Consider the following 19,290-nt stretch of genomic DNA (forward strand, 5'->3'; position numbering starts at 1 on the left):
TCCTCCCCCACCACTACTGATGTTATCCTTCTCATGGATAACTGCTAGAACATGGGCTTACTTCTCAAACACTAAGGGAAACAACTACCCACTACCTACAAGTCAATCTTCAATAAAGTGATAACCAACTCATCACTCTCTTCTATAAACACCCCCTAAGTTCAGGTATTTTTAGATCCCAATTCACTTAAATCTGCTTGAACTCTTCCTAACTTAGGTATCGTTATTCCATTACAGCTACGTCCCATCATCATTTCAGAGTTGAGGTTTGAAGGCACTCAAAGCACTTATACTATCACCTCTGGCCTCTTTATTAGGCCCATTACACATAAATTCATTTCAGGTATGTCTCGTAACGAAGGTCATTAATTTATCCAAAGATATTACCAAAAGAGTAAACTACTATTTTTGTTTCCATCGATTAGGTCAAATTCTAGTTTGGTCCTCAATATTTTAAACGTCCTATTTTAGTCTCAAAAAATTTTAATTAGTCTCAAAAAATTTTAATTAGGTTAATTATTGTCACACAATTAAATTTCATACAAACAATTAGCATATTAAAGAGCTAATATAATATCTGATTTCAATACATAAGTAAAATTGACCCACCAACGACCACTAATATAAAAAAATTTTCATATTTGAGTCAATCTAATGGTAAGACAACGTTAAATCGTTTGAAATAATTTGGGACAAAAATATAAGATGTTTGTAATAGTAGGAACCAAATTAGAATTTAAGCTAAACTTTGGAGATCAAAATAGTTTCTTACTCTTGATATAAATTAGCAAACTAAGATGAAATAAATAGCTATTTCTGACCATAAAAGATTCAAATGTTGACATTTCTGCCCATAAAAGATATAAATTAAAGTTATACCCATAAAAGATGGACATTTGTAAACAAAATTACTCAAATCTTAAAAAATTAAATAAAATTTTCAAATTACCCTTTAAAATAATCTAATTTTAACTTCTAATTTTTCTCTGCACCATCATCATATCCCCAATTCCAAATCCTACTACCACCATCACTGCCCCTGCCATCTCCATTCCTCTCACCAACGAGCTCACCGTTGTCCTCACTCTGCCAGAGTCACTCCCCCCTCTTCTCCTTTTTCTTCTTTTTCTTCTTTCCATCCCATCGCCAACCCCCTTTTTTTCTCTTTCATCTCCGTCAAACCGTCGCACCACCATCAACCACAAGCTCACCCTCGTCCCTCTTGCAAGTATATATCTGGAACATATACATATACTATGCTGGATAATTTTTTAGGGTTCGAATAATTTTATCTTAAAAATTTATTTTTTATAGATAAAAATATCAGTGCCTAAATCTTTTATAGTCAGAAATGATTATTTACTTCTATTGTGGATTTAGCTTTTTCTTTTTTTTGGGGACAAGGGGTTTAGTTTTATTTTAAAACTTAAAAATATTGTGGTCGATCGTTTGGGTGTCATAAAGGGGCCTAAGCCCAAGGACAGGAAACAAAAATAATCACGTAAGTGGGGTAGGCTTTTGCTAGTTTGAGAATTGGAGAGCCATGGGACTGGGAGCTATTGCTTCATCGGGGCTCCTTTCCTTTTATTTGCCTTTGGCTGGGCTTTGCCTGGCTTAACCTTGACCCGGAAAAAAAAAAAAAAAAAACACAAGTACAGCTACCCTACTAAATGCGAGGAAGTGAAATGTGAAACTCATTAACATCGAGGAGCAGCATCCAGAAAATGGAATCCCTGAGGTTACTCCAAGCTTCGTTTCCCTGTAAGTATGTACGAACTTGATCTCCCATGGTCTCTTTTGCATTTGATTTTATCCCTCTGAGAATAGGATTTTGATTCAATCTACACCCCCAAATGCGAGTTCAACCAAAAAACAACTCTATTTTGTAATTTTCATTCAATAAATGATCACAAAATCAGAAAGAACTCACAATTACTTTAAAAAATGTGAATATTTAACTTCGTTCTGATGTGAACATTACTTGAATATGTATTCTAACCTGATTTCTGAAAATATATAGATGTAATAACAAAAAGAAAAGAAAGTGCTCAGCTCCAAAATTTAACTCCAGTTACCAGCTTCTGTCAAATCTAATTTGGAGAATAAGGAACCAAAATGGAAGATAAATAAATAAAATAGTTCAGTCAATTAAATGCTTTGCTTTTATTTAGTAACTAAGTGGAGTCAGAGAACTTTAACCACCGGAATCACTCCACACGAAAACAAATGAAAACTGAAGAAATAAAACTATATCCTATATGAAGGCCTAAGGTGAAAAATTTTCATTTTCTAAGGACAGCAAACCAACAAAGCCTCTCCACCTCAATACACATGATATATATGTGAAACAATTTATGTATGTACGAAGACTAGTCCTTCTCACATGTTCATGTTCATCAAAATTTTCTTCTTCAAACATGTTTGATTAAAATTCCATGAAGCAAAAATCTTGAAAATGAAACAGAACAGAAGAAAATATAAATAATGCAGTTGTCCTTCTCAGATGTGATAATGTTCATATCAATCAAATTTTTCTATGAACACAAAAAGAAGAAAAATAAAATCGATTTTGAAGAAGAATACCTGAAGTTGAAGAAGGTGTTTGGTGATGCAACCAATATGCTTCTGCAATTCTGGGTTTTCATCTTTCACTGATTTCAATACCTTATTTGAAGACATGTTTGTTTAACTTCTCTTCCTTCAAAGCTTCAATGTTCAAGAATGATGCTTATAGCGTCAACAAGCAAAGGCTTCTTTAATGTAGAACAAACAAACAGGTCTTCTGTTATGGAATTTGAACTCACAATTACTAATATTCTCATTTTGTAAAAATATAAGCCCAGCAGTATCAATAGAATTTTTTTTTCATTTAAATTAAGAAGACAACAAGTTAAAGTAACTATATTTTAGCATAGGATAACTAATGAAGCATCTTAAGGTGTACATAGTTCATATGTTTCTGAGGTCAGGAAGCTTAACTGCCAAGAAGATTGTACCATTTGAAATCACTAAAAAGATTTAATAGAAAATCTAAATCGATCAATAGTTATGTAGAGATATGTAATCAATAATTCTGTTGAAAAGAGGAAGAATATGTTTGTTTAGTTAATTTGTTTGTTTGTATTTTTTAACATTAGTCATAAAAAGTATTAATTATATATGTAGCACACTGCCATGAAGCCTAGGCTCAATAGAGCAGGATGCATACTATATCTATTATCTTCATTTTTAACATTTTCCTCATTACAAAAACAGATGGGCTCTCACCCACCCGACTATCTGTTAAAGAATAAGGGAAGATGAAGAAGAAGCAGATGAAACCCATTAACATTTTTTATCATGGTTCCTTGGTACACTGGGTATGAATTTAAAAAGCATTACATCACATTAACTTTTCTTTCCTTTCAATTTGTATATTTGATGTTTCAGGAAAAAAGTTTGGCAGGACAAAGGAACTTACAAAACCAGAAGAGGTAATAGAGAGACAAACCTTTCAGCTTCCTGACTTCATTGCTGGCACTAGAATTGAGAAAATCACAGGTTGTATGATCCTCTGCCTTCATGTGTTAATATGTTATGACTTTGTTCAAGTGAATTTTCTAGAGGAAAAATTTTCCCTATTGATTTTTAATATTGCTATGATGGAATAGCCTTGCATCCTACCTTTTCACTGAACACTTATCTTTTGATTTTTCTATTTCTTTGAACTCAAGATTACTTAACATGGAACTACCTTCTATGGACCTAAGTTTTTTAATTAATTTCTACATTTTGTAGTTGCAGTTTGTATCAAGCTGTCTAAATATTGTTTCACAAAGTCTTTAATGTATTCCCCTGTTGTGTAGACCACATTTTTTTTTTTTGAAAATAAATAACTAAAGATATCACAGATAAAGTTGTAATTATGAAGCTTCTTCGAAATCTATTTAAAACCATATTCGAAATTTCAAATAACTTATCTTTAAAAAATTCAAAATTAAAAGAACTCTTATTTTATTTTATTTTAAAATTTTCCTACTTATCTTTTGAAGCAGTCGCAATCTCTACTTTCGTGACGGCTATATAAAGCTAAGCTAGTGATCCCTCGTTACTTTCATTCTCAGTCATTCTTTCCAGTTACGTTCAACAAAACTCAAATGTATACATAGAGCGTTCGCTTTTCTTCTCTGCCTGAAATAAAGGTTGTCTTTCTTTGTTTCTACACCAACATATTTATGCATAATGAGATATATAATTGTCAATAGACAGTTATTTGTTTACCTTGTTTTCAAATCTTACATTCTCCATGCTATTTTACTTGGATTTTCTAAAATTGTTGGAAAAATAATTGTTTCACTTTTTGGGGTGATTATAGGATGTAAAAAAGGGTAATCTAATCTTACTCATCATCTTTGTTTGCTTTAAGCAATAAGTAGATATCTTTTACTTTTTATATTCCTATTGTGCTGGCTATTCTGACAAAAATAAATATTATTTTTCTTTGGTTTTTAGCTTGTTAGATATTTTTGTAGGTACATTGAGAGCCATGAGTACCATGACGAACAAGTGTGATGGTCGGAAAGTCTCCAAGGGTCGCCGCTCATCCTCATCGGTTGAAGAGGATAGTGGTGAAAGTAACATGGGAGGAGAAGGTCATTTAAAGAAAGGTCCTTGGACCTCAGCAGAGGATGCAATTTTAGTAGATTATGTCAAGAAGCATAGAGAAGGGAATTGGAATGCAGTTCAAAGGCATTCAGGACTTGTCGGAAAAAGTTGTCGTATACGGTGGGCAAATCACTTGAGACCAGATTTAAGAAAGGGCGCATTCACCGAAGAAGAAGAAGAGCGCCGGATCATTGAGCTTCATGCTAAAATGGGAAACAAATGGGCACGGATGGCTGCAGAGGTTTGTAGTTCATGAAACAATAATTTCTAATATGAAACGAACAAATCTTTGCTAACCTGTAAAAGAAAAAAAAGCCCGTTTGGGAGATTTACTGATTAAAAGAAACACTGATATTTTAAAAGATGAAAGGTATTGAAAGTTGAAACTGATAGTGAGACACCCAAAACCCCAGGTTTCTATTTGCTTCCTTCAATTTCTGAAAACAGGCACCTTGAGAATCACAAGGTAAGCCAACCAGTCCGCATTCCTTCTTCGTTTGTTTTCCTTTGATCATTTGAGGCTGGATGCTCATTCTCATTTCCCAAATGCTCTTAGCAATAATAATAATAGTAACAATGTTGAATCTGAGGTTGATTCTGCTGTTGCCTCTTTCACTAAGCTTCTCAATCAGCGTCATCCAGCCTCCCAAGTTGAATTTGGTCGGATTTTAGGATCCCTTGTTAAGATCAAACAATACCACACTGCCGTGTCACTCTTTACACAAATGGATTTTAAGGAAATTACTCCTTCTTTGATTACTCTTAACATCTTGATCAACTGTTTCAGTCACTTGGGTCAGAAATGAAAACAGAATTCATCTGACCCAAGTGACTGAAACAGTTGATCAAGATGTTAAGAGTAATCAAAGAAGGAGTAATTCCCTTAAAATCCATTTGTGTAAAGAGTGACACGGCAGTGTGGTATTGTTGAGGCAACAGCAGAATCAACCTCAGATTCAACATTGTTACTATTATTATTATTGCTAAGAGCATTTGGAAAATGAGAATGAGCATCCAGCCTCAAATGATCAGAGGGAAACAAACGAAGAAGGAATGCGGACTGGTTGGCGTACCTTGTGATTCTCATTGTGCCTGTTTTCAGAAATTGAAGGAAGCAAATAGAAACCTGGGGTTTTGGGTGTCTCACTATCAGTTTCAACTTTCAATACCTTTCATCTCTTAAAATATCAGTGTTTCTTTTAACCAGTAAATCTCCCAAACGGGCTTTTTTTTTTTCTTTTACAGGTTAGCAAAGATTTGTTCGTTTCATATTAGAAATTATTTTTTCATGAATAATTACTCAAGTGTTGTTTATTCATGGTATAATATATGATAGAAAATTAATGAAATTTTATATTTTAATAACTAAATAATCCAAATTCGAGATTTTTTTTTATTTATGTACTAATTTAGCATATATAATAAACAATTAAAGATAACGTATAAAATGTTAAATATAAATATAAGAGATTATAATATCCTCAATTTTCTTCTACAATCTGCATGGTTTAAAATCAAAAGGAATTATATTAATTGCATATAATATTGTAATTTGTGTTTATGATGGATAAGAAATTGTGATCAAAGCTTGATTTTTTTTTTCTTCCAACAAGCTACAAACTTATTCTCAATTCGAATAAATACAGAGTTTAAACAAACCTTTTTTATGCATTAGATAAGCTTGTGACTTTTATTATTATGTATCTCATTTCTCGAATTGTTTCTTATAATATTTCTCTTTAACACTAAAATTCAAATTATGATTTGATATAAACGTCGGAGATTAAAATAATTGTTTACCTTCATATAAATTAGCACGCTAACATGCAATTGTAATAAGCGCGGGATAATCAATGATATAGTAATGATTTATTAGCCTACTCAAAGTTCTTAATTTTAAAGTCTAATATTGATATTTTATTTTGATAATATTTAAAGATGTTACAAACTGTTCATTTTAATTTGAATTGATAACTTTTATCTTAAGTTAACTTAAAATGGTATTTTAATTTTTTTAATATTAATGCTAAAAAATTATTATCGTTGAAATATTAAAATGAGCATTTATTTCTTTCGCAATATTAATCAAAATAAATATTTTAGCCTTTCAATAGATAGTTAAAAAAAAAATTAGTATAAATAACATGTCATATGTTTTTAAATTTAATTAATATTTGTGGTAAAAGTATAAAAAAATATAAATTATTGGGTTTAAAATGCAATTTGTTTATTTATTAATACTATGGCATTAAATTGTCACATGTTTAATTTGAAATAATACCAACCTATGATGCACACTACACTGATACAGGACACGACACAACACGGGACACAACGACACGTAAATTTTAAAATCTTGCATGACATGGGAATACGCATACATATAAAATATAAAGTATTTTTTAGATAAATTGTAATGATATTTTGATATTTTATTAATATTAAAATATAAATTAACATTTTTAATTATTTTTAATGTCTTATTTTAATTATATCAAGTGTTTAAAATATTTTTTTGTTTTGATAAATAATAATATATACTATATCTAAATTTATTTTAAGAATATATGTTAAGAATAAGACTGGACACGCTGACACATGATGGTATTTAGGTGTGTCCAGGTGTGTCCGGAAAAGAATTTTTTATTTTTTATTAAGATACAGTTGGACACAGCAGACACGCGTGTCGGACGAGTGTCGGGGAGTGTCGTGTCCGAAATGTGTCCGACACGCAGACACGACAACTCAGCGAAGTGTCCGTGCTTCATATATACCAACTAAAAAGAAATAAGTTACTTTTGGTATACTAGTTTTACACGTTTATCTAATCACATAATGTCACATTAATCACATTTTATATTGACTGCATGGATAGTCATAAAAAATATGATTAAACGACTGTGTCAGTGTATTAAAATTAAACTCTTACCAAATTATTTTTATCTAATTGAGGTATAAAAGAAACCATCAAAAATAAATGTTAGGAGTTAAAATAATTTCATCAAAAAATAATTTTATCTATTCCAAAAGAAGCAATGCCAAATCATCGCGGTGGACAATATTTGATAAATAATTTTTTTTGGTATATATATTATGAATATCTAATGAGTATACTTCAGTGTAAAATTGTTAATCGTCATAAAAAAACAAAAATTGTTCCTCTAGAATTTCAGACTATGAATTAATGTTATGGATTTCACTCGCCTTACAAACAAAAATCCACATGCCAAAACGGGTTCAATTACAAGGAAACAATAATAAAGTCAAAACACTACATCCTATTAAAAAGTTATCCATTTAAAAAAAAAAGACATTAACAGTTTGGTCAAGCCATTGCGCTGCGCCGATGCCTAACGAGCTTTGCAAATCTGACCCTTGAAAGAAACAATCCAGACCATCTATAAATCTGTATCAATTTACTTTTATATACAGGTTTTCGTTGTATAGATGTTATGTAGAGTTTTTTAAATTCTTTTTTTGTGGTTAAAATTAAGGACAACAGTGTCTTTTTGTTGAACATTGATCACAGTTTAAAGAAAGTCGTAATTCAAGTGTTTAGCAACTAGTATGCCAAATTAAACTAAGCCCTTGAGATTAGTACTGGTAATGAATAGGTAGGGTAGGATTTGGACTCTGCTCTAATCTTACTCGTAAGTTAAAAATTTCATTGAAACTCTACTCTACTCTATCCGCGAGTTGAGAATCTCTCAACCCTAATCTTACTCGTACCCTAAAGTTCTAAACCCTACCCTACCCACAAAAATATCAAATTTTTTTAAAGTAAATATAAAATTCAATCATTTCGAATTTTATACATATTAATAAAATAAACAAAATAAAAAACTAATGCTCTAAATTACTAAATTAACTGACTAGTGTAGTAATTGCTCACTTATTGTAGGTTATTACGTGAGAGATTGTTAGTTCAACTCTCACTTCTTTCACTATAGACCTAATTTAAATTAGGATAAGTTAAAATTTGTTACTTTTAGTTGGTTGACGAGAAACTTAAGTGTGTATACCAGTAAAAATTTTCTTTGTAAATAAATAAATTAATTTTTGTATTTATTTATTTTTTAATTATTTATATTTTCATTCAATAACTTCAAATTTTAATGAGTTATAAATGGATTCAAGTTTTGAATTTTAAAATTTTTTGTAATTTAAATTATATCTTATTTAATTTTAAATTTTTTATTTTGTAATTTAAAAATCTTTCAAATAGTTATATTTTTTCAATTGAAATTATAATAGTTTAAATTAGATTAAATTAAAAAATAAATTTAAATCTATACCATGTAAATTGCAATCGTTTTAATCAATTGGATTATATTAGACAACAACACCAAATCAATACAATTTAAATTATTGTAATTATATCAATTTTATCTTATAAATCAATCCAAAGTTCCAAACAGTACTATAAATATTTTTTATTTTTTAATAATTTGATATTTTTGCCACTATAATAACATTTGTATTAGATATACACTAAAATTAGTCATCAAAATTAGCTACTAGTATAATATTATATGTTAAAATATAAAATAGATATTAAAAATTAGTTAAATAACACATATATTTAAATATAAATACATAATACCTAATTTTTATAGTTAAATTTAATATACATATAATATTTTTGTTATAATAAAACACATATCAATCGTTTAAGAAATGCATATAAGTATAAATATAAATTTTAATTTCTTTATTTTTAAAAATTGCTTAATGGCACATTTATAAAGCTATTTTCTTTTTATTCCACATTTATAATACTATAAAATTCATGTTTTACATACAGGAAAACATATGCTTATATGTCAAAAAATGTAATTTAATTTGATCGTTGCTGTATTTTTATTCATCTCTATTTCTAATTATTAATTTTTATACGGTAAACCTTTATTCTTCAAAAATAACACAACTAATATAAGAGAGTGCATTACCAATTTACTCAGCTATTCAATTGTTTGATTAAATTTTTTATTTTTTGATTAAGGTGATCAATTATCAAACGTTTGGATTCACAAATAAAAAAAAGTGAAATAGAGAAAGAATGAATAATAAAAGAAGTTGTAATAATTGAAATAAAAATAAATAAATTTAACTTTCTAAAGTTTTGAAATTAAAGAATACAACCAAAGTGATAAAGAAGAAGATGAAAGTAAAATGAAAAATAAGACCTAAGTGTAAGAATTTTAATATATTGAAGTGAATTTGGATTGAAAAAAATATTTGAATGTTAGAGTATTTATAGAGTTGTAGATTAGACTTAGTGCGTGTTTGGGCGCCATTTTGGAAAAAGATCTTTTTTATTTTTTAACGTGTTTGGTAAATTTCTAGTAGTAAAAGTAAAAGTACTAGTAAAATTAAAAAAAAAGATCTTTTTTGAGAAGTTGTAATTTACATCTGTTTTTAAAAGATTTTTTTTCCTTAAAAAAAGATGTTTTTCATGTAATAAATGAACAAAAAAGTGCTTTTATATTGTTATACCCAAACATAATTAATAGATAAAAAGACCTTTTTACATGAGATATTCAAACATAAAATTACTTTTACTAAGATAACTCGAAAAAAGATCTTTTCTTAAAAGTTCACCCAAACAAGCCCTTAGTCTTTTTTGTGAAAATGACTTTAAATGATCATGAGTAATATTTTTTTATAGAATAAAAAATTATCCCATGTTTAATGCCAGTTATCCTTTTAATAGTGATAATTGAAATAGTGGAGTTCTCCATCTAATATGTTTTTCAAATTAGATTGCACACTTTTCAAATCGGATCATATATGAATTGTAGTGACCTATATCTAAAATCGATCCGACTCGTATGAATGAGATCACATAATTAAAATTTGTTATTTGACTGAATAAAAATGACTCAATTTGAGAGTTACTTATCTTTTAGTAAATTTTTTAGGCTCAATTCATATTCTTGAGTCTAAATATGTATTTTATTTATTTAGAAAAATAAAAAAATAATATTTGAAATTATTTTTTTATTTATTTAAAAAAATAAAAAAATAATATTTAAAATTATTTTCTAATATTTATTTTAAATTAATTAATTTCTAAAAATAATAAATTAGCCTTTAATGTGTGTTGGTTTCATTATTGTTTCTTTGTAATTGAACCCGTTTTGGCATGTGAATTTTTGTTTGTAAGGCAAGTGAAATCCATAAAAATAATTCATAGTCTAAAACTCTGGAGGAGGAATAAAAAATTTGTTTATTTTTAGTTGGCTGAAAGAGTAAAAAAAATGTAGTAATGGTTTTAGTGAGAATCATGACACTAGACCATGATCGTGTATAAGAAAAAGGGAAATCTGTGGTGCTTACATCAAAGATAAGCATAATATGTTGGTATTGCATATCAACATTAGCAAAAGACACGTCGATAGTGAGATCACAATCGTGCACAAATTAGAACGGAACTGATTCTGCTTAAGAATTTCATTAGGAAAAATGGTTTGGTAATTTGGTTAAATAAGCAAGTCATACCGGATGGGTTCAGTCAGCTGCTGTTATACATTTTTTTTTGTTTGAGGATGTGTTGTATAATTTGCTAGGAGATCCAGAAGGGATGGGTAATGCTACCCACGAGAAAAAATTCTATCCAAGGACGGGTAAAAAAAGTTATGTGTGGATTTATTACATGAGTTTATGACACTGCTGAAATTATAATGGTTCAAAGTAATTATAATACTTCTTATAATTTTATCATTTTTGTAGTTAAGTTATTATAGTTTAAGATTTTGCAAGTGAATCATTACGGTAGATAAATTTTATTAATTATCTATTTTATAGTTACTATTTTTCAACTAAAAATTGTATAATAGTTTAGTTTTAAATATTTTAAATCACTGTACATCATATACAAGAATTAACAATTGAAAAGGAAAAAAAATTAAAAAAAACTTAATTAAAAATTTACATTTAATATGGATAGTCAATATAGATATATAATTTTAAATTCTAACGTTTTTGACACGAAATAATTCTTATTATAAAATTAAAAATAGTGTAAAAATTGAATAAAAAAAATATAAAAATTAACAGAATAATTAAATCCTTTATAAAACTTAAATCCAATTTTGTAATTATATTTGTAACTATAAAATATGAATAGTCGTCAAATTATTTAACTACTAACAAAAAACACTAAAATATTAAGGTCGGTAACATATACTCTAAAATTCTAGAATTCTATTATTCTTAATTTAAAAAAATTGAATAAAATTTTCATTATAAATGTAATCAAATGTGTATGTTATGTCTTTGCTATTACATAATAACTTAAAATTCATTCAGTCAATTTTGTTAGATTTTTAATGTAAAAACTAACAACCATTAACTATCTTTCTAAAAATTATTTCAAAACAACAATTATTTTTTCAAGAAATCCTCAATTCAAGCAAAGTCATATTCAATTTCCAGATTAATATTAATATTCATGTAGTTCGTACATAAATTTATGACATAAATAATTTTTATAGTGATATAATTCAATTTTATATTTACATCAAATAGATAAATTTAAATTTAAGAATTCGAAAATATAGCTTATTAATTAATGAATATTTTGAGCCTAATTATATTAAAATAATTAATATTATTCTTTTTTTCCTAACTGTACTATTTTCTTTTGTATTGTTCCTAACTATATTATTACTACAATTAGTACAATACTATTATGGTGGAAACTCATGTGCAGTTGACTTTACGTGAAGTTGATAACTGAGAGCTGTTAAGCGATTTGACCAAATTTTCATCTAACGGCTCTCAACTATCAACTTCACGTAAAGTCGACTGCACCTGAGTTTTCACCTATCAGTATTCCGTTTTTTTTTTTCCTTTTCAAAGTCCTTCTTTTCATTTGTTTTTAATCTGAAAATTCATGTCATACCAACAATAAAACCCAATGTATTGGGCCCAAGCGTCTCCATACACATGTCACACTAATATGTAAACACATAGTGTCAACATCACATACTTATTTTCATGATCAGCACCAAAGAACTTCCCTAAGAAACCTTTAAAGGATTCACAGGTAAAAATTGCATACCAAAAAATCCATCATTGCCATTATAATGGTGCATTGGAGAATATGTTTCAACCCGGACCATTACCGAAGATCGAGGCCTATCCTCAACCAAAACTGCCGGATTACCACCACGTTTTAAATAATTCATTTTGAGTGTAGAATTTGGTCCAACTCCAAACTCCATTGCTGCCGGTGTAAACGATTTTAATGAAATAGGAACGAAGCCAGGGACAGTCTTCTTCCCAGTTGCAAAAGGAGGGTAATGGCGGTGTCCAACGAGAACTCACGAGGCTTGTCTCTGTCGATGTATTCTCGAAGAGTGGTTGAGACTCTTTTAAGGGATTGGATGTAGGCGATCTGTCCGGTGTTGAATGCGTATTATTTAGGGATTTTCGATTACATTCTTTTAATTTTTTTAATTAACTTTTGTTCTTTTATTTTAGACTTTTATATATATGTTTTAATTATGTGACTTATTTTTTAAAATATTTTATTAGCAAATATTATTTTAAACAATTCTATTAAAATAAAAATTTAAAAAAGAAAACAACGAATGCTCGAGGAAGAAGCTACGCGCTTGCGATTGGTGAGTCTGAGAGTGAACAGGGGTTGGAGACTTGGAGAACGCTGACAGGACGAAGAGAAAAATTCCTGTATGTGACAAATGGCGGCAAGGGCTCACGCCTTGCAGTGATGATGGAGGCTATGATTGCAGTTGTCCCCTGGCTTTGAATGCTCTCTGAAATCTGAAGAAAGGGGCTAGGGGCTGGGGCTCAAGGTTAAAGGCTGGCTTTTTTTTTCGTTTTAAAGTGAATTGAAACGACGTCGTTTTAGTAAAACCAACCGGCTCAGCAAGTCGCATTCGGTTTTCGATTGAATGGTTTTAGAAGAGGAACCAAACTATTGATGCTACCGAATCACGATCAGACCGGTTCGACCAGCCAGTCTGATTCGATTTTCAAAGCCATGTAAACAACACAATATTTTTTTAATAAACATATCAAAATTGTCACTTATATGCACTTACCGATCGAATTAATTTCTAGTTAACTTTACTAAACCATAAACTAGTTCAGATAAAAAAATCCCAACTCCTAATAGAACTAAACAAACCCTAAATCCTAATTTATCATCAACAGACCATAATTCATGTCTAACTCAACAAACCCTAAACTCTAGAAGACATAAACAAACCCTACACCATACTTCATGACTCTAAAACCCCCGATCCACAACCTTATTTTACCTAAAACATTCCTAAATCCTACTTCATCACAATAAACCCTAAACCCTACTTAAACTCAATAAACCCTACTTTACCTAAACAAATCCTAAAGCCTACTTTACCTCAACAAACCCTAAACTCCTACTTCACCACAATAATTTTTTTTTTCCATCGCTCATGTTTTAGAATTTATCATGTAGGAGTCTTGTGGAGCATTTTAAATCATGAATTTTCTGCATACAAACGAGAATCATCTAAATAAGGGTTAACCACAAAAAACGCTCCCAAATTATTCAAATGTTGATAAAAATGCATCCGAATTTTACTATTGACAAAAATGCCTTTAAATAATTTAAGAACGCGACAAAAATGTCCAACAGTAAATATATATTTTCAAAAAATGCCTTAAAGATTAAATTTTGATGTAATTTTTTGCAAACATAATTAAACAAATGAGATATTATTATTCTTATAATTTGGTTTTTTTTAAAGTATATATTTTTTGTGATTTTTTAAAAGTATTATTAGTTGTTAACAAAAAATTACAAAAAAATATATACTTAACAAAAAATTACAAAATTTTAAGGATAATAATATCTCATTTTTTTAATCATGTAAAAAATTATATTTAAATCTTTAATATATTTTTTAAAAAATACATATTTAATGTTAGATAATCTTGCAAAAAAACTAACATTAAATATGTATTTATCAAAAAATACATTAGAGATTGAGTTTTGATGCGATTTTGTTCAAGCATGATTAAAAAAAAGATATTATTATTCTTAAAATTTGGTGATTTTTTGTTACATATATATTATTTTGTGATTTTTTTAAATGTATTGTTGGCTGTTAGCAAAAAAATTATAAAAAAATATATAGTTAACGAAAAATTACCAAATTTTAAGTATAATAATATCTTATTTTTATAATCATGCTTGTAAAAAATTTTATCAAAATTCAATCTCTAAGGCATTTTTTGAAAATATATATTTACTATTGGGTATTTTTGTTGTGTTTTTAAATTATTTGAAGATATTTTTGTTGATAATAAAATTCGAGTGTATTTTTGTCAGCGTTTAAATAATTCGGGAGTATTTTTGGTGGTTAACCTTCTAAATAAACTATATTTATACAAGTATAAATTGAGTTAGTATAAGATATATCTACTTCTATTATATTTTGTGGCAGGTTTCTTGGGTGCCATCTTTTCTGTAAGGAATAAAAAATAAGGTTAATAAATAACAATAGCACCAAATGCACCTCATTTCACAAGATAGTAAAATTCAAGTGTATTTTTGTCAACGTTTAAATAATTTGGGGTCATTTTTGATGGTTAACCCTCTAAATAAACTATATTTATAGAAGAAAAAATTGAGTTGGTCTAAAATATATGTGCTTACATTATATTTTGTGGCAGGTTTTTTGGGTGTCTTTTTTTCTGTAAGGAATAAAAAATAACGATTTCACAAGAAATACATCAAAAGACAAGCCATATATGTAACACCCTAACTTATAGCACGTCATGATCGTACCAAAATTAAGGAGTTACTAACCGGTTTTCTTTTATTATCTATTTAATATTGAGCCTTTACGTCGATATCGCGTTTCAGTTTTTAAGAAAATTTTAAAAAATTGATTTTAGTAATTAAAATCACATAACAAAAGATCTTCAAATAATAATAATCACATAATTGTTAATAATAATAGATGCTATACAATTAAATTCAATGTAAAATTCAAATACAATACCTATCTTTCTGGATAAAATAAAAACCCTGAAGTAACAAGGGCGAGGAAATTCTATAAAAAAACAGGAATCACAAGTAAATCTATTAATCATCTGCAGCTTCTTACTGAATCTCCGAACCTGTGTCACTGAAAGGGTGGAAGATTTGGGGTAAGAACAAACTACCCGTTCTCAGTAGGGAATAGGAATGTCGTAAAAGTAATGAAATAAAGTGCAAATAATTAACTTTACTCAACAAAACTTTATTTTTATTGAACCCTTTGAAAATACTCTTGGTTTTACTTTAGCTAACTAATTACCTCTTTTTAAAATCTCTAAACTCAAAACAAATTTTAAATATAAAACTAGTTACATTACCCGTCTCTCAGCCACATAGTTAATCTTCAGTCAAATGCCAATTCGTAATCACTTTAATACATTTACAAACAAATAGTACAAGCAAGAGATTCAATTCAATGTACAAGCAAGTCGCAACAAGGCAAACAACACTGAAGGATTACCATGTGTTCATAACACGCAGCGAAAGAAAAGAAAGTAATCCTTAAAGATCTATTTTGTGCTTAAACTTTATTCCAATAATATATAGATCAGATTTAAATACCTTTAGACGCTTTAGTAAAAACTTTATTCTTCAATTGTACGAAGACTCTATGCGTATCCACACCGAGACCAATATTTGCTGTCAACTCCTTGACCAATGGACATCTGATCTAAATTGAGAAACCTCTTGCAACTCTTTGCACGCCAAAAAATTCTTCTCTAAGAATCAGGCTCACATACGTTTATGTGTGTAGAGGTAAAGGAATAAAACCCTTGTTATTCTCATCTGTATGACATTCCTCTACTCTTGGCATACATATATATAGTATGAGATTTGTTACTGATTTTAAATTTGATTCTCAATTTAAATTTAAACATATCTTTAAATTCCAAATCTGAATCCTTTAAATTTTATGAATCATATCATAACAATTTAAAACATAATCGATTCGGATCTCATCCAAATTTATAATTCAAATTCAAAAATAGAATAACTAATTATTCTCAAATCTCATTTAATATTCTCAATTATCATATTATTATTATATTCTTGGTGCTAGCAAAGAATATAATAATATTCCATTTGAATTAATATAATTATTTATTTGATCAAATCAAAATAATAATTAAATAATTCTATAGCAAAGATTAGAACACTCGTTAGTGTGTGACCCCATAGGTTCAATACTAAGCGGGTAGTAAATTAGTCATACTAAATTTACTAATCAAAGTTGGCGTCTAGCAACACTCCTCAACGACCCGATAGTTTGAAGTAATCTATTTTTACTAAGAACCTCAGAAGAACAAAGTATAATTCCTTCCATCTTTCCAGCTCTTGGTTAATCTTTAGAGTATGGTTTAATTGTCAAACTCTAACTTGTTACCATTGTTATAATGAACTGTGAATGACCTAAGAAACTCATTTCTTCATTCATTCAATCCCCTTTGCCAAGGTTTTATTCATCTCAATCATTATAATCATAGAGCTCAAATTCTTTACCGAGAGTTGACGGATTCCTTATTGACTGATCATTAATTCTACAAGTATTTAAATCATACCCAATATCCATTCAACTAGCACCCTAGGGTATTAGGTGTCCGAAATCAAAGTATAATAAATACATTGTTAATTTCTATGACAGTCGCAGGTCAAAAGAAACTCTATTACTATGTTCATCTTGAGAATATCCTATTGACAAATATACGGTAATTATAACCATTAGGAATTCTCAGAGTGAGTCAGTTCAGTGATCATATCTCTATATGCACCATCTATATATATAATTTAATAAATGAGATCTATTAATCTTCATCCAATGAAGACCATTATATATATATATTGATCTTTCCGGATTATTAATGTCCTTTTTAATAATCCTGTGACCAAGAACAATTTAGATTAAATTATAAAAGATTTATCTCTCAATATTGTGATCACTATTACAATGATAAATCTCTAAATTTAATCAAGGATGTTATTATATTAACATTTTAATATAATAACAATAACAAATTATTTGACACGTGATTGATTGAATTGTGGTCATACTACTTATTCCCAATAATCTCCCACTTGCACGAGAGCCAATCATGATAGATTGGATCTTGAGCATATTATTATCACAATAATCTCCCACTTGCACTAGAGCCAATCAATCATGTGTATAATTTTTCAATGCAGCATTTGTGTTTATCAAAACTCTTTTGACCTTAAACACCTTTGCTCTTGAGCATGTTTGCTTGACCTTTTGTAAAATACATCTATTGCATAATAAATATCCTAATGTGGGTATCTCAAATCAGGTAAAAGAGAAGGTAAAAGAGAAGGTAATACAGCAAGCAAGTTATATCCTAATGTTCATCTCTACACCAGGAATAACATACTAAATTTTCATAAGAAATGGAGCAAGTTTACCAAATCAATGTGATCAAGGTTGGCTTTTCCCCAATTTTCTTCTTCCCTTTGGCACTGCTGCTACGTGCTTCACTTTCTTTCTTTCAAATTGAAAGAAGTTCACTCTCTCTCCCCGTGGCTCTTAGCCACTTCTTGTTTTCTTTTTTTTTTCTTTTAAAACTTGTGGACCCCACTTGGTTGGGGACCCACCAACAAATCTCCCCCTCACCAACTCAAGTGGGGATAGGCTGCTCTATCAAGCCCGCCTTCTCTTTGCAGGAATCAAACTTCACTGCAGGTAAACTCTTAGTCATCATATCTGAACCATTATCATCAGTATGAATCTTCTCTAGTGTATATGACTTCATCTTAAGCGCTTGACGTATCCAATGATACCTCACCTCTATGTGCTTCGATATGGAATGAAATGTCAGATTCTTGCTGAGATGGATAGCACTCTGACTGTCACAGAATAACACAAACTTCTCTTGATTGATCCCTAACTCTTGTAGAAATTTTTTCATCCACAAGAGTCCTTAGAAGCTTCAACAACAGCAATGTATTCTGCCTCTGTAGTAGACAAAGCGACACATTTCTGAAGTCGAGATTGCCCCGACACAGCTCCCCCTGCAAAAGTCATCATATAACCAGAAGTAGACTTCCTCGAATCAAGATCCCCAGCCATATTTGTATCTGTGTAACCATCCAACATAGGTTGGCCACTTCCAAAGCATAAACAAACTCTGGAAGTACCATTAAGGTATCTGAGAATCCACTTCACTGCTTGTCAGTGTTCCTTACCAGGATTAGAGAGAAATCGACTAACAACTCCAAGGGCATGAGCAATATCCGGCCTGGTGCAAACCATAGCATACATCAAACTGCCAACTGCAGATGCATATGGAATCTTCTTCATTTTCGCTTTCTCTTTCTCACTTGTAGGACATTGCTGCGAACTCAGCTTGAAATGACTAGCAAGTGGAGTACTAACAGGTTTGAAATTACTCATGCTAAACCTCTCTAAAACCTTCTCAATGTACTTCTGCTGCTACAGCCACAGTTTCCCATTCTTCCTGTCACGAGTGATACTCATGCCAAGGATTTTTTTTGCAGGACCCAAATCCTTCATAGCAAAGGATCTGTTCAAATCTTTCTTAAGACTTTCAATCTTTTTAGTGTCATGACCAACAATC

General features: G+C 29.5%; 1 protein-coding gene across 18 annotated transcripts; it reads left to right on the top strand.

Annotated features, from left to right (window-relative positions):
- Positions 1-1,696: 1,696 nt before the first annotated feature.
- Positions 1,697-5,451, top strand: LOC130973579 (transcription factor GAMYB-like). Of its 18 annotated transcripts, XR_009084189.1 has the most exons (5): positions 1,731-1,769; positions 3,256-3,359; positions 3,430-3,540; positions 4,035-4,181; positions 4,492-4,666. XR_009084189.1 is itself a non-coding variant. In XM_057898182.1 (4 exons), the coding sequence occupies exons 2-4, from the start codon at positions 3,300-3,302 to the stop codon at positions 4,898-4,900; spliced, it is 513 nt and encodes a 170-aa protein (XP_057754165.1). In that variant the 5' UTR covers positions 1,697-1,761; positions 3,256-3,299; the 3' UTR covers positions 4,901-5,451. The 18 variants fall into 18 exon arrangements, 11 of the variants coding, with proteins under 11 accessions (XP_057754165.1, XP_057754161.1, XP_057754167.1 ...); XM_057898182.1 differs by lacking the exon at positions 4,035-4,181 and having other exon boundaries at positions 1,697-1,761; positions 3,430-3,473; positions 4,492-5,451; XM_057898178.1 differs by lacking the exon at positions 4,035-4,181 and having other exon boundaries at positions 1,697-1,761; positions 3,438-3,540; positions 4,512-5,451.
- The last annotated feature ends 13,839 nt before the right edge of the window (positions 5,452-19,290 follow it).

The sequence above is a fragment of the Arachis stenosperma genome, chromosome 4 (genome assembly GCF_014773155.1).
Source record: "Arachis stenosperma cultivar V10309 chromosome 4, arast.V10309.gnm1.PFL2, whole genome shotgun sequence".
NCBI classification, from domain to species: domain Eukaryota; kingdom Viridiplantae; phylum Streptophyta; class Magnoliopsida; order Fabales; family Fabaceae; genus Arachis; species Arachis stenosperma.